The sequence below is a fragment of the Amblyraja radiata genome, chromosome 12 (genome assembly GCF_010909765.2).
Source record: "Amblyraja radiata isolate CabotCenter1 chromosome 12, sAmbRad1.1.pri, whole genome shotgun sequence".
Lineage (NCBI taxonomy): Eukaryota > Metazoa > Chordata > Chondrichthyes > Rajiformes > Rajidae > Amblyraja > Amblyraja radiata.
In genome coordinates, this window is record NC_045967.1 from 19,420,767 (window position 1) to 19,437,199 (window position 16,433).

The 16,433-nt window shown below is 38.1% G+C and overlaps 1 protein-coding gene across 4 annotated transcripts in view; it reads left to right on the forward strand.

The window, feature by feature from the left end:
* atp11c (ATPase phospholipid transporting 11C) overlaps positions 1 to 16,433 on the forward strand; it is a 111,972-nt gene that overhangs the window by 40,751 nt on the left and 54,788 nt on the right. For all 4 annotated transcript variants that reach the window (XM_033030297.1, XM_033030298.1, XM_033030299.1 and 1 more), the window contains 5 exons: positions 2,015 to 2,104; positions 3,205 to 3,285; positions 3,777 to 3,884; positions 10,098 to 10,226; positions 10,873 to 10,976. In XM_033030297.1, coding sequence (XP_032886188.1) covers positions 2,015 to 2,104; positions 3,205 to 3,285; positions 3,777 to 3,884; positions 10,098 to 10,226; positions 10,873 to 10,976 — 512 coding nt within the window. The remainder of the gene's footprint in view (positions 1 to 2,014; positions 2,105 to 3,204; positions 3,286 to 3,776; positions 3,885 to 10,097; positions 10,227 to 10,872; positions 10,977 to 16,433) is intronic.

A 16,433-nucleotide genomic window follows, 5' to 3' on the forward strand; every position in this document is an offset into this window, starting at 1 on the left:
AAATACTTGTTTTTAGCTCCATTCTTGGTCACTTTTCCCCACTGCCCACCTCTTCATGCTATTCGTGTAATTTCACTTTTTTAAATTGTTACAAAACTAAGCAAATATAAATAATTTCGTTATACTTTTGAATTTTTTTGACTCCATGTGTTCAGTTAAAGATATACGCATAACCATTGCTATCAGTTTCTTTGACCAAGAAGTTAACATGTGGCTTTACTGATTTTTTTAATAGACAATATCAAAAATGTCTGACACAGTTAAGTTTCTCCACTAACTGGCTGACAGCATTTTCTTTTGCTGTGGCTCAGGACCACGCATTCAATTAAGGTTAAAGCTCATATTGCCAGAACAGCGGGAGTTCTACAAATTATGTTGGAGTTGTCATGGCAATTACAACATGCAGTTATAATTCTCCATTTGACCATATGTATTTTTGCTCAAACAAAACTGAATTCAGAATCATTTAAATTGTCAACCAAAATGAAATATCAACTTTAAGTCAATTTAAACTCTACATTTGATATTTTATGTGTTCTTAAGAAATATACAGTGAATGCAGCACATGGATAACAGAGATTATTTTTTCTTTGTTGAAGGTTTTTTTTAATCTCCTATAGCTGTTTTAAATTGAACATAAACCAAAACAATTGTAACATGTTTTTTGTGTTCAGGTATTTAAGTAGTTAATGCAGATGATCGTTGCTTTGAGGTTTAGGTTTATTATTGCCACGTATACCGAGATACAGTGAAAAGCTTTGTTTACATGCTATGCAATCAGATCGGATAATATTATAAACTAGAGTACACAGCAAAATGAAAGAGTGCAGAAAGAAACGAGGAAAATGTTGCCTGTTAGCAGTTGGTTGTAATGTTATTGTTGCAACCAATTCAATAAAGTCCATGGAATGCAATTTCTAGTACTTGTTTCAACAAATGCACTAAAATACTTAGAGGTTGCATGTGGCTCCAACGGATCGCGGAGGCGCAGCGGCAAAGTTGCTGCCTTACAGCGAATGCAGCGCTGGAGACCCGGGTTCGATTACGACTGCGGGTGCTATCTGTACGGAATTTGTACGTTCTCCCCGCGTGGGTTTTTCGCCAAAATCTTCGGTTTCCTCTCACACTCCAAAGACGTACAGGTTTGTAGGTTAATTGGCTTGGTAAATGTAAAAATTGTCCTTAGTGGGTGTAGGATAGTGTTAATGTGCGGGATCGCTAATCGGCGCAGACCCAGTGGGCCGAAGGGCCTGTTTCCATGCTGTATCTCTAAACTAAACTAAAAAAAGTATTGGGTGTAATTTTGTTTTAGCTGTTTGTTAAAATCAGTGAATGAACTAACCCATTAAAAAAAAATAGTGTTTCAGTCCTGCATTGATCTTGCATTTGTCCATGCTGTATTTCATCTTGCAATGCTTTGAGGCAACATCCAACTTAAGCTATGCTAAGTCATTGAACAAATATTTAATGCTTTGCATTATTTGGGGAATTTTAATAAAGCTCAAAGCCAACACGTCAAGATTATGAAATAAAACAAAGCTGATACATGAACTCTTTCCACAGATGCTACCTCATCTGATTATTTCTAGCATTTGTTTTTATTTCAGCTTTCCAGCTTTAGCAGTATTCTGCACAGGCGTTAATGTTTGATTGCTATCGCATAGCTATTAACAAAATGTTTAAATCAACAAAAAATTGCAATCATAGAATGTTAATATTAACTTGTTAATTTAAACCAAAATCTTCTTTAAATTGCCATCTCAAGGAAAATGTTATATGGAGTGTGGAGTTGATGTACTTAGACTTTTAAAGTGGATCAGTATGATAAATAATATTCACTGGTAGTGCTGTTCTAAAATTGGAGCTTGAAGAAATCAGATAGTGGTGTGGGGTCTGAGGGAGAGTTGGGCTTGGAGAATGGTTCCATTCTTACACAGTTTTGCATGATTATTTGAAACAACCAATCATTGAGTTGTGGATTAAGCGTCTCTTTTTCTATCATTTATCTTCACAGTATACATACTGGAATTTTATTCCTAAAAATTTGTTTGAACAGTTCAGAAGAATTGCAAATTTTTACTTTCTTATCATATTCCTTGTACAGGTAAGTCAAACCAATTGTACCTAAAAAACATTCAAATGAATGAAGCAGGCCTCTCAGCCCCGTGAAGCTGCTCTGCCATTTAATAAGGTTTATGGCTGATCTGATTATATCTTCGACACGTTCCAACATGTTCACCCACAGAAACACTTCACCCCATTAACAAAAATCTGTGCATCTACTTCTGATTGAAGTATATTCAAAGACACTAATTCCACTGCTCTTTGAGGAAAAGGTTTTTGAAAACTTGAAAACCTGAGGCACAGAATTGATAGGTCAAATGGCCTGTTTCCACGCTATCTCAATAAAACTAAAATTAAAGACATCCCATTTAGTCCCTTTATTGGTATCGTAAAACCTTTTCTGAACTGCTTCCCATACCTTATATACCAATCCCAAATGGGGAGCCCAGTATTCCGAATGTGGTCTCGCTATTGTTCTCTTATAATTATGATACCCTCCATATTTTTATATACAGCTTCTCTATTAAAAATAATTGATAACTTTCTTATAGCTTTTTAAGTATTTGTGTGCCTACACGCTCAATTTTGCAAATTATGCCTTGATGCCCAAATCCCTTTGCTTCTCAAAGCTTGCAGCCAATCTTCTTTAGGCGAGAGGAGTTACTTTCTGTAATGTGAGCTCTTATTTTCTCCAGTAATCTGTGCGGTATCTTTGAAATCAGGAATCTTTGAATGCTTTCTGGAAATCTTGACTCTGGTACATCCATTGGTTTTCAAAGAAATCAATCAAACATGATTTTCCTTTCTTGAACTTCATTAATTAGGGTGACTGATTAATAATGATTTTAATGATAGCTTCGAACATTTTCTCTATGATAGATACTAGTCTGTAGTTTCCTGTTTTGTCTGCCTTTTTGAGTGAAAGAGTTCCACATGTCATAAAGGAGTTTCAAAAAACTAAAAGCCTTTGCAGTAATATCCCAAGTAGTATTGTGCATCAGTGTATGTATTTATCTGATTGAAGCAATTATGCTTTACAAGTAGTTTACACAATGTAATTGGTGTGCTGCAGTTTTACTGACACCACAGTCATTCTTAATACTGCAAGAGCTAATCTACCTCTTTTTTTTTAATCCTCAGGTTATTGTTGATACTCCAACTAGCCCAGTAACAAGTGGCCTCCCCCTCTTTTTTGTGATTATTGTCACTGCAATCAAACAAGTAAGAAGAAAAATGCATCTACTTGTAACAAAATTACTGTTGCTATGCATATAGGATTAAATATAAAAATTCTGGTTTAATCTTATGAAGAACAATATTTTTTTATTCTTCACACAGTTTAGTCTGTTTTGACTATTTTACTGTTGTAATGTTCTTTGTACAAACCATGTTCTCGGGGTATCTAAACCTAAATTTTAGTAGTTACTTAAGTTATGATGTCGGATGGAAGCTGCATACCCAAATGTTGTTGCACTTATGTGCAATGACAATAAAATATATTATTATTATTATTATTAGTCAACTTCTGATTTACTCTTAAGAAGTGGTAGCTTTGCAAGACAACATTGTTGTCTTTTACATGTGAATAATGTGCTGATTAATTGTGAACTTCAACATTTGTGGTGTACAAGTGTACAGCATAACACATAATGCAAAAATGATACAACTTGCTAAACCTATACATTTTTTCTGTGGCTTTGTACACATTACAGGGCTATGAGGACTGGCTCAGGCATAAAGCAGATAATTCTGTGAATAAAAGCCCTGTCTATATTGTTAATAGTGGACGAATAGTGGAAAAACAAAGTGAAAAGATTCAGGTAAAATTGATCATTTAAGGTTTTTTACAGCATGGATTGCACCAATGTTTCTCTCAAAGTTTCAGGAATTAAGTTATTATTGTGTCATACAAACATTTCTGCATTAAACACAATTTTTTTTTCCTACAATGTTTATGAATGGGTATGAAAGGCTCCTTTCTGTGTAGTTATCTCTAATGACACAATCTGTGGGCGACACGGTGGCACAACAGTAGAGTTGCTGCCTTACAGCATTTACAACAATGGAGACCCGGGGTTCGATCCCAGACTACGGGTGCTGTATGTACAGAGTTTGTACATTCTCCCGGTGACCACGTGGGTTTTCTCCAAGATCTTCAGTTTCCTCCCACACTCCAAAGACGTACAGGCTTATAGGTTAATTAGCTGGGTATACATGTAAATTGTCCCTAGTGTGTGTAGGATAGTGGTAATGTGCAGGGATCACTGGTCGGCGCGGACTCGGGGCCTGTTTTCGCGCTGTATCACTAAATTAAACAATCATTCCTAATAACACCAACTTGTGTATAAAGATATGTTTTATTCCAACTTTGATTTCTGAGCAAAGTACAGCAAGTACACTTGGGCAAATATTTGTTGCGTAATAAAAATTAAGTGAATGTTGCACCAAGCAATGTAGTTTGGATTTCATATAGAACCTAGAACAGTACAGCATGAGGAGAGGCCCTTCAACCCACATTATCCATGCCAAACATGATGCCGTTAAAATAATCGCACATGCCTGCACGTGGTCCCTACACCTCCATTCCTTTACTAATGGTTTGTGTTTAATCAACATTTGGGTTTCTCTGGGTGCTCCAATTTTTTTACCACACACCAAAGATGAGCAGGTTTGTAGGTTAATTGGCCTCTGTAAATTGTCCCTAGTACGAGGGAGTGGATGAGTGGAAATAACATAAGAGATAGTGTGAATGGGTGATAGATGGTCTGCGTAGATTTGGTGGGCCAAAGGCCTGTTTCAATGTTGTATCTTGCAATAAATCATAAGACCTACTGAGTACAGTACTAAGATTGGGATATTTAACAGATTTGTTAATCTTAATAAAATGAACATAATTACTGACTGACATTTTTCCAAATCTTTTTCAAGGGGCATGGTGTTTGATCCATGGATTCCTGCTCCTCATAATATTTGGTCATATTCCCCTGTGCTTTGTAAACTTTCAGGTCTCTTCCTTTAACAAGCTGTACTTGCGAGTAGTTGCTGTGACAGCTTGATTTTGATTTAGTTTGGATTTGGCAATGGTTCGTGATTCCCGTCATAACAACTTATATGTAATATGATTTGCATATTCCTTCCCATGTACCTGAGGTGTTTTTTGCTCTGAGTAGATTAGCTCATTTTGTTCTTCATCTCCATTGTAATTTATTTCCTTTTAATATATTGTGTATCTTAACATTGCTCTTATCTCATTGGTATTTAAGATTTATTGTTCTTATTCATATATCAACCGTTGACCAATTCTTCTTGCGTATGGCGTGCACAACCTAACAAAACACTACATATATTTGTTTGTGCACGCCGGGTTGAATCCATTAGTCGAAAACAGTGTGGACCACATGAAGGTTGCAATCTCCCACCCCATTGACCAATTGAAACATTCAAATAGGACTTGTGTCTAAATAAAAACACTTTGCTTTCAACAAATATTAATCTGCAGCAGAAGTTTCCATTTAACTTGTCATTGTGTGATTATTGATATTTTCCAAAGAGACAATGTATTGACCTTGAGGCTGATTCCAACAAGTTCAGTTGAATGCTCGGTGTATATTACAAATTGACGTCACGGTTGTTTCCATTTAGTTGTCAGCTGAAGGCCAAATTACTTCCATCCAAAATCTGCTTTATTGTAAACTTACATGGGAATTCAATGTTGAAATGAGTTGAAATTATCTTTGTTCGTGAAATCTAAACAAACACATGGCAAGCAAAGTCTGCAGGCATAGACCCATTCTGGAAAAAATCATCAAAACTGTCTAGTCTTCAAAGCTTATTAGAAATAATGTTATGAATATAATCTGACTTTTGAAATCCGCATATTATTGATATTTTCATGATAAATATTTGACTTTCTATACATTTTTAGAAATTCTATTTCGTTATCTTTAGTTTGGATTTTTTTGTTGTTTAGTTCTTGTGGTTAATTTGTTTTTTTTTCTAAACAAAGCAATTTCAAGCAGCCAATTCATGATGCTGTGAATTTTGGTAAATTCCATAGAGCAGAGTGAAACTTGTTTTCCTATACCCGAATGAGCTGCTGATATAATCTTCTCTACCTCATGTGATCCTTATACCCCCCCCCCCCCCCCCCCCCCCATTCCATGCATATCCAAGTGCCTATCTAAAAGTAGCTTAAGCGCCACTATCATATTTGCCTCCACTACCACCTCTGGCAGCGTGTTCCAGACACCCACCGCCCTGTGTAAAAGTAATTTGCCCAATACATTTCTTTTAAGTTTTCCCACTTTCACATCAAAGCCAAGCCCTCTGATTTTTGACATTTCATCTTTGGGGGAAAAATGTCCACCACAGCCATCTCATAATTTTACATAGTTCCATCTGGTGTACCTTCAGTCACCCACATTCTAGAGAAACCAATCCAAGTTTGTCCAACCTCTCTTTATGGCTAGTACAATATTTCATCTTGCACTATTATAATATCTCCACCATTATCCTACCTGCTCACTCAGACCGATGGATGTTTACAATCTGAGTGCCGTCCTCAGTCCTGAGCTTAGATTCAAACACTACATTTAATCCATCATATCAAGACATTTATTACTTCAGTATTACTATCTACAGCATGTCCACTGCTTCAGTGTTGTCCGAGCCTTCAACTTATTTACTCGAGTCTCAAGAATTTCCTGTATTAATCTAACACTTTGCTGGTTATGTCTACATTGAAAAACATCCTTAATGCCAACTATTTTTTGCTGCTTCTCATGCAATTTATTCATCTCGCTATTTACTCTTAGAAGATAGAACAGTGCAGCACAAGAATTGGCCCTTCGACCCGCAATGTTCGTGCTGAACCTAATGCTAAATTAAACTAATCTCCTCTGCCTGTACATAATCCATATTCCTCCATTCCTGCATATTCATGTGCCTATCCAAAAGTCTCTGAAATGCCAATTATTTTTCCTTGGAGATGGTCGCAGTTGTTTGTTATTTTAGTTCATAGTTGTGTAATTACTTTTATTTTAGAAATTTAGTTCTTACAACATGGATTTATCTCCTTTGAAAATTTGTCAACATACGAACTGAATGTTTTCTATTTGCAATTTATTGTGTCAATTTAGTTTAAAGAGCTTAATTGACTAAATATGCCACACTGCTGACTAGAAATTCAGGAGCCTCAGATAAAAAAAACTTTTATTGTTTTTTTTCCTTAAACCAGCCATAAACTTTGGAAATCAGACCTTTTGATCTGAAATATTATTTATGATTGTAATTTATAACTTTAAACATCATCCTATATTCTTCTAAATTGTTGCAAATATAAGCAGAATCATCCAAGTCTCTCTCCATATGAGTTGTGCCATTCCAGAAATTAGTCTAATGAACCTTTATTGCACTCCTTCAATAACAAAAACATATTTCCTCAGATAAAGAAACCAGAACAACTCCCAATATTCAATGTATTGTCTTATCAACGACTTGTGTAATTGCATTGAGATATTCCTGTTCCTGTAATCAGTTCCTCTCACTATGAAGACAAACATAAATTAATTGCCTTAAAATTGCCGTCTGCATCTGCATGTTTACAATGTGATCCCACCACCAGATGCAGCTTTCCCTCCCCACCGTTTTATTGCTTTCTGCATGAACCATGGTTTGTTCATGACTGTCTCTCCAACTAAATAGTTTGCTCATTCTCCCCCCAGCCTCTTTCTGCTGCAGCCTGAGGAGGTGCAAAGTTTAACCGTACATCACCTCTCTTGCCTGCATTCAGGAGCTTAAACAGCCTTCCAAGTGACACAGATTCACCCGCACAACCTCCAACATTATCTTCTGCATTTCAGTGCTCTCAATGTGGCATCTACGTAAATGAGACAAAACACAGATTAGGTGACTGCTTTGCTGAGCTCTAATAGAAACATTGAAAATAGTTGCAGGAGTAGGCCATTCGGCCCTTCGAGCCAGCACCGCCATTCAATATGATCATGGCTGATCATCCAAAATCAGTACCCCGTTCCTGTTTTCTCCTGATATCCCTTGATTCCGTTAGCCCTTAGAGCTATATCTTGAGTCTAAAGAAGGGTCTCGACCCGAAAACGTAATGTTTTAATCATTTTTCTAGCATCTCTATCTACTATCAATAAAAATTATCTATTTTAGGACCAGTTGAGTCTAAACCCACATTGAAGAGCTTCGGGCATAGCTTGTAAAACTTATTTAGAGTAAGCTTGTTCAAATTACCACTTATATTCCTGAAGATTCCTTCTTGTTGTTCTGTAGTCTCTTGTGTCTCTGTATCATTGCTCCACTGCAAATTCTTCTGAAAGTAGATGGTGAAATCCTCCTTCGGGAATTCTATGAAACCTGTCTCTCGCTGCTTACCCTTTGATTCCTTTTGTTCTCCTGCTCTTTGACAATGTTCTGACCAAGACTGGCTACTAGAGACACGTCCTTCCTGGCACCCATGCTTCTCCATTTCACCTCCAGCCTTTGCTACCTCCACCCATTCTGCTAATTGGGTGGCTAGCAATCTCTGTGCAACACCATGTGCAGATTTGGAGCTTGTCTTTCCCATGCTTTTACATGTCTCATGGAGACTGCTTGGTCTACCAGACTATGCTCCAAGCATTTCTATGTATATGCTAACCAGCTTTAGGCACCGTGGTTCAGCAATAGTTACTGCTTTGCAGCCCCAGTGACCCGGGTTTGATCCTAACTATGGGTGCTGTCTGTACGGAGTTTCCGCGTTCTCCTCATGACTGCATGGGTTTTCTCCGGTATTCCGATTTCCTCCCACATTCCAAAGACGTTCGGGTTTGTAGGTTAATTGGCTTCAGTAAAAATTATAAATTGTCCCTAGTGTGCTGGATAGTGTTGGTATACGAGGTGATAGCTGGACGGCACTGACTCGACGGTCCGAACGGCCTGTTTCTGTGCTATACCTCTCAACTAAATAGCTTTCATATGAAGTCTACCCCATTGTATTTTAAATTTCTCCTGAACAATACCAGTCACCAAACTTTCTTGGGTGCCTCCATTGAACCAGCCCTTTCTGACAGCCAAGCCCATGATCACAAATATCCTGCATTTCAGGTGACTCGACCTATGGGCACAAGTCTCTTGTCGCAGTTGATGCTTGCCACCCTTGGAGGGTGGAGTGTCAGTATATTGCTATTTGTGTGGTATGCCTGCTACAATTGAATTGCTGTGCTTGCATAAACAGAATACAGATTAATATTAGGTTCATGTGTTGCTGACTAGGGATTTAATTAAACAAAGTGAATGTGCTGGATAGAGCAGAGAGTGATGGTACTTTATTTTTGCAGTTGTTTCTTGATGACCTTTATTTGACCGTACATAGACACTGACTCTGCATATGGACATTAAACATTTTTGGCACTAGGCTTAGGCCCTTGGGAATGACTCCTGTCATTGATCTTGCTAACCTCCTTCCTCTCAATGCTACTTATCTAAGCCAGGAAACTAGCAAGGGTGTTCGATGTCTTTAACAATGCTTACTTTGATGTCAAGGTCAGCACTGTTTTTGGTGCTCAACAACTTGCTCTTTGATTTACAGCACTGGCTAAAATGAATGCTCTTAAGTTCAACCTTTTGGGATGAATAACCATGATCTTTAGTACAGTAAGTTACTTCCAGTTGAAAATATGTGTATTTAATGTGATAATATGTAAATAAACTTGATTAGCACGTTGAGCTAAATGGTCATCTATTAGAACAATTTTCAGCAAATGGATGGCTGAATTTCTGGGGCAAGAACATGAACTGATTTCAAATGGACATTGCACGAATTTAGAATTGTTATTGAGGTATTTGATCCTATGACCTTGTTTCAATCATTTGTTTCATGGATGTCTAGCATGCAGTACATCGATAAAGCGAAACATGGAAGTTCAGCGTTTTATAATGTTGGATTAGGCAACATTTGATTTTATAGGAACAAATTACATTGATGTCTGTAGGTCTGAGGCAAAAAAAATGTTTTCAATTCTCTTCAGGTTGGAGATATTGTTTGTGTGAAGGAAGATGAAACGTTCCCATGTGATCTTATCCTTCTGTCGTCAAGCAGAGAAGATGGTACATGCTATGTTACCACTGCTAGTTTGGATGGGGAGTCAAGTCAAAAGGTAAAGCACGTCACTCAATGAAAGTATTCCAGAGTCTAAATCTTCTGCATCTATATATTCTGTTTAAGGGCCATGAAGACACTTGCAGCTTTACAATAATTTCAATGCCATGGATCTAAAATATGCCCAGCAGTTGCAAAGTATCAAAACATTGTACAGTAGGAACAAAATAGCAAATAACATTCCGATGCAATATATTTAGCTCGCCAATAAAACTCCAAAAGGAAATGAGCCATTTTATAAATAATATCTGGCATGTTAGTTTCTCAACCAGTAATAATTATTGATTAGATTTACTAGACACATGCATCCTTATTTATCTGGAACAGACAAGTTCTGAAATGGATATCTCCTGTGTTTTAAATTTTCATGGCATTCATGGTTCATAATTTTTTCCTTAAAAGCACCAAATTGTTTGTCCAACAGTTGTGCACTCTCCTTGCTGGGGTGCCAGTTTTTGACCATGAATTACTTATTATTTTATTCTGTGGTTTCCTTGGTTATCAGACAGTTTTTTTGCCAAATATCCCTAACTTCAAAAATTTGTAACATCAATTGCCATTAAACTGTCTTTCAACTTGATTCATTTATATGTTTAATTGGTTCTTTGCATATTAATTAAACCTTTCACAAATTTCTTCACCAGACATATTTTACTGTGCCAGACACCAATGCATTCCGTACCGAAAAGGAAATAGATTCTTTGATTTCCAGAATTGAATGTGAACAACCTCAGCCTGACCTTTATAAGTAAGTTGTTTCATGTCTGCTAGACATAATCAGCTGTGTTTTCAATGTTATGTACTGCCTCAGGAAGATCTGGCCTTGGATAGGTGAAGAGCACAGCTTCATAAAGTTGAATGCATATGTTATTCCTGTATTACATTGAAGATGAAGATAAAAGGGTTGAGTGATCAAAATATATATAAAAATAAATGATTTGATGAGTACATTTAAAAAAAATGCCTTCATCTCTTGAGGGGGAAATCAAGAACAAGACTACTCAACAGCAAAATCCGAACTACCACTCTTTGGGCAGTAGAAATCTGCTCCACTGCTCCAAACAACTTAAAGAAGAAATACCAATGGGAAACCACAGACTGAGTACTGTGAAATTGTTTGCTATTGCTATTGGATTTACAAAAATGAGGGCATAGTGTGGGCAAGCTATATGGACCATATACAGTGGCTTGCAAAAGTTTTCATACCCCTTGAACTTTTCCACATTTTGTCACGTTACAACCACAAACGTAAATGTATTTTATTGGGATTTTATGTTATAGACCAACACAAAGTGGTGCATAATTGTGAAATGGAAGGAAAACGATACATGGTTTTCAATTTTTTTTACAAATGGGGTAAAAGACCTGTTCACCATTTTTATAAAAAAAACTGAAAAGTGTGGCGTGCAAAAGTATTCAGCCCTCCTGAGAATACTTTGTAGACCACCTTTCGCTGCAATTACAGCTGCAAGTCTTTTGGGGTATGTCTCTACCAGCTTTGCACATCTAGAGACTGAAATATTTGCCCATTCTTCTTTGCAAAATAGCTCAAGCTCAGTCAGATTGGATAGAGAGCGTCTGTGAACAGCAATTTTCAAGTCTTGCCAGAGATTCTCAATTGGATTTAGGTCTGGACTTTGACTGGGCCATTCTAACACATGAATATGCTTTGATCTAAACCATTCCATTGTAGCTCTGGCTGTATGTTTAGGGTCGTTGTCCTGCTGGAAGGTGAACCTCCGCCCCAGTCTCATGTCTTTTGCAGACTCTAACAGGTTTTCTCCCAAGATTGCCCTGTATTTGGCTCCATCCATCTTCCCATCAACTCTGACCAGCTTCCCTGTCCCTGCTGAAGAAAAGCATCCCCACAGCATGATGCTGCCACCACCATGTTTCAGAGTGGGGATGGTGTGTTCAGGGTGATGTGCAGTGTTAGTTTTCTGCCACACAGCGTTTTGCATTTAGGCCAAAACTTCAATTTCAGTCTCATCTGACCAGAGCACCTTCCTCCACATGTTTGCTGTGTCCCCCACATGGCTTGTGGCAAACTGCAAACGGGACTTCTTATGGCTTTTTTTCAACAATGGCTTTCTTCTTGCCACTCTTCCATAAAGGCCCGATTTGTGGAGTGCACGACTAATAGTTGTCCTGTGGACAGATTCTCCCACATGAGCTGTGGATCTCTGCAGCTCCTCCAGAGTTACCATGGGCCTCTTGGCTGCTTCTCTGATCAATGCTCCCCTTGCCCAGCCTGTCAGTTTAGGTGGACGGCCATGTCTTGGTAGGTTTGCAGTTGCGCCATACTCTTTCCATTTTCGGATGATGGATTGAACAGTGCTCCGTGAGATGTTCAAAGCTTGGGATATTTTTTTTATAACCTAACCCTGCTTTAAACTTCTCCACAACTTTATCCCTGACCTGTCTGGTGTGTTCCTTGGGCTTCATGATGCTGTTTGTGACTAATGTTCTCTAACAAACCTCTGAGGCCTTCACAGAACAGCTGTATTTATACTGAGATTAGATTACACACAAGTGGACTCTATTTACTAATTAGGTGACTTCTGAAGGCAATTGGTTGCACTGGATTTTATTTAGAGGTATCAGAGTAAAGGGGGCTGAATACTTTTGCACGCCACACTTTTCAGTTTTTTATTTGTAAAAAAATTTGAAAACCATGTATCATTTTCCTTCCACTTCACAATTATGCGCCACTTTGTGTTGGTCTATCACATAAAATCCCAATAAAATACATTTACGCTTGTGGTTGTAACGTGACAAAATGTGGAAAAGTTCAAGGGGTATGAATACTTTGCAAGCCACTGTATGTAATGCAATTCATTAATCTAAGGAGGTGGTGCCAATAATATTTATTGATCCTTTTGTTTTGAAAATAATAAATAACTTTTTGGCTGGATATAGTAATTGTATATTTTCTTACCGCATGAAGGGTGACCTTGGGAATGAACTGGTTCCTTTTACACCAACTTGCATTTATGTAGTAATTCTTGAATGAGGGAACATCCCAAACCACTTCACAGGATGATTGTGATGCACAAATGGACTCTAAACTATTTAAAGGGGATTGTAAAATCAAAATAGTTGTGGGAAAGAATTTGAGAACTTGATGCTTCAATGGCTGACAGCTCTGTCAGCCAGTGATGAGGTGAAGGCAGTGAAGGATTATACAAGAGGCAGAGTAAAAAGAAAATAAATCTTAATCTGAATATTGTAACACTGAAAACCTTAAAATACATGGAAGACTGCAAATTAATTTGCTGCTGAATTTTAAGAATTTGGTAGTCCAGATTAATTGAAGCAAGTACCGGTGATGAACAAATGTAGTCTGGAATATGGCTAGCAAAATGTTGGATGAGTTCTACTTTATAGGGTGATAGAAGGCTGACTGAACGAGCATGATAGTAGTCAGTTATGTAGATGGGAGTGTTTCAGTCACAGTTAGCGTGAGGCAGAGTGAAAAATGGTTGTTACTAAAATGGACATAAAGAATCTGGAGAAGTCCTGTGGTCAGAACCTTGCAATATAAAATGGTAAGGCTCAAAATGGTTAGATTCATCTTTGCAAATAACAGTAATTTCACTTTATGAAATATAATACCCTTTTCAAGAGAAATCTGGCTTCAAATAAGTTTTCTCATTTGTGTGAAGGTGAACAGGTCTTTTACCCCATGAAAAGATTGTGGGGAATCCGTTTAAAATGTGTCAGGAGTTGTTAGTGTTTGATTTCCTATAAACTAACAGTAAAATGTCAAGTGATTCATGTTTGCACATTGTTTAAGAAAGAACAACGGATGCTGGAAAAACAAAGGTAGACAAAAATGCTGGAGAAACTCAGCGGGTGAGGCAGCATCTGTGGAGCGAAGAAATAGGTGACGTTTCGGGTCGAGACCCTTCTTCAGACTGATGTGGGGGTGGGGGGCGGGAAGAAGAAAGGAAGAGGCGGAGACAGTGGGCTGTGGGAGATGTGGAAAGGGAAGGGGAAGGAGGGATAAAGCAAGGACTACCTGAAATTGGAGGTCAATGTTCATACCGCTGGGGTGTAAACTACCCAAGCGAAATATGAGGTGCTGCTCCTCCAATTTGCGGTGGGGCTCATCTGGCCATGGAGGAGGCCCAGGACAGAAAGGTCGGATTCGGAACAGGAGGGGGAGTTGTGCTGAGCCAACGAGAGATCGGGTTGGTTAATGCGAACTGAGCGGAGGTGTTGGGCGAAGCGATCGCCAAGACTGCGCTTGGTCTCACCGATGTAGAGCAGTTGGCACCTAGGACGTGCAGGTGGACCTCTGCTTCACCTGGAAAGACTGTTTGGGTCCTTGGATGGAGTTGAGGGGGGAGGTAAAGCGGCAAGTCTAGCATTTCCTGCGGTTGCAGGGGAAAGTACCAGGGGAGGGGGTGGTTTGGGTAGGAAGGGATGAATTGACCAGGACTTATGGAGGGAGCGGTCTCTGCGGAAAGCCGAAAGGGGAGGAGATGGGAAGATGTGGCCAGTGGTGGAATCCTGTTGGAGGTGGCGAAAATGTTGGAGAATAATCTGTTGTATGTGACGGCTGGTAGGGTGGAAAGTGAGGACAATGGGGACTCTGTCCTTGTTACGAGTGGGGGCTTGGGGGGTGAGTGTGGAGCTACGGGATATAGAGGAGACCCTGGTGAGAGCCTCATCTATAATCGAAGAGGGGAACCCCATTCCCTAAAGTATGAGGACATCTCCGATGCCCTGGTTTGGAACACCTCATCCTGGGTGCAGATGCAGCATAGACGGAGGAATTGGAAGTAAGGGATGAGAATTTTTATACTGACGAATTGTAATGTTTATGTTGGCCTAAAATGGGACACCTTGATAGTGTCCTCTGTGATGTTCAAAGGAAAGACTCTGAACTCTTGAAGTCCTTACAGGAAGCAGGGTGGGAAAAAGTGTAGTCCAGATAGCCATGAGAGTCAGTGGGTTTGTAGTAGATGTCGGTCAGTGGTCTGTTACCTGCGATGGAGATAGTGAGGTCTAGAAAGGGTAGGAAGATGTCGGAAATGGTTCAGGTGAATTTGAGTGCTGGATGGAAGTTAGTGGTGAAATGGATGAAGTCAGTGAGGCCAGATGGAAGTTAGTGGTGTTTGCATATTTGGTAGTTATATTTGACAAATTATGTTTAGTTAGATCATAAAAGATTATAGAATCATAAATCTTGACAATATAATTTATTTTTATCTCAGATTTTATGCAATGCTGATTCTATCCAGAAAGAAAATGACATGAAATATGTTGTATGACTCCAAATATAAACAAATGCAATTTTATTTATATGGTGCTTTTTTGATCTCTCAAGATAGCTTACCAGAGAAATTTTTTTTTTTTAAATAGCCATCGGTGTAATGTAATCAAAATATGAAAATGCTCTTGAGAGAGCTGCTGTCAATAACAATAAAAGCTTTTTAATTTTAGCCAAAGGCAATTTTAATCTATGATGATGGCTGATGATATGTTAGTATTGTGACCTCTTAAATTATTTATACACTCTATATTAAAAAAATGTTCACAAATGGAACCTGTGCTCATTCTGTTTTCTGGGCAAAAGAGAAGCAGTCGAGATGCATCTAAACCAATTATTTCCATTCTGTACAGTTGTCTATTTCTTTCCTCTGAGAATCTATTCTGAAACTTGATTAAATCTGGTTTCTAAGTTTTGCATTTTGTTGGTTGTAGTGGTTACACCTGTTGCGAATGATGTGCTCTTGTACCATGCTAGGTTTAATTTACCAGAAACCTTTCACTCTGATATGTTTTTAATTTTTAATTTTGGTTCCATTGAGGATTCTGTAAATTAGAAGCTTGTTCCAATACTTTTCCTTTGCAGCTATATAGAAATGAGTTTCCATTAGCATTGAAGTCATTGATCAAATATTGTATTTCCATAATTAAGAACAAAATGTGGATTAGGTAGTCTGTGTTTATACTCCACTTTTGTGTTAGTGAGGAATGATCTGTTAGTGAAACATTTGTCAATAGGTATGTCTACATTTGTGTTCTAATTGTTTTGGTGTTTTATAAATTCAGTAGAAATTTGGATTAATTATTAATATACTGGATGAAAGAGCAATGTTTTTGAGTTGCAGAACTAACACTGACAAATATACTGATACAGACTAGATGTACTTGTGTCAAATATCAAAATAAGCCAGCCGCTTAAGAAATAATA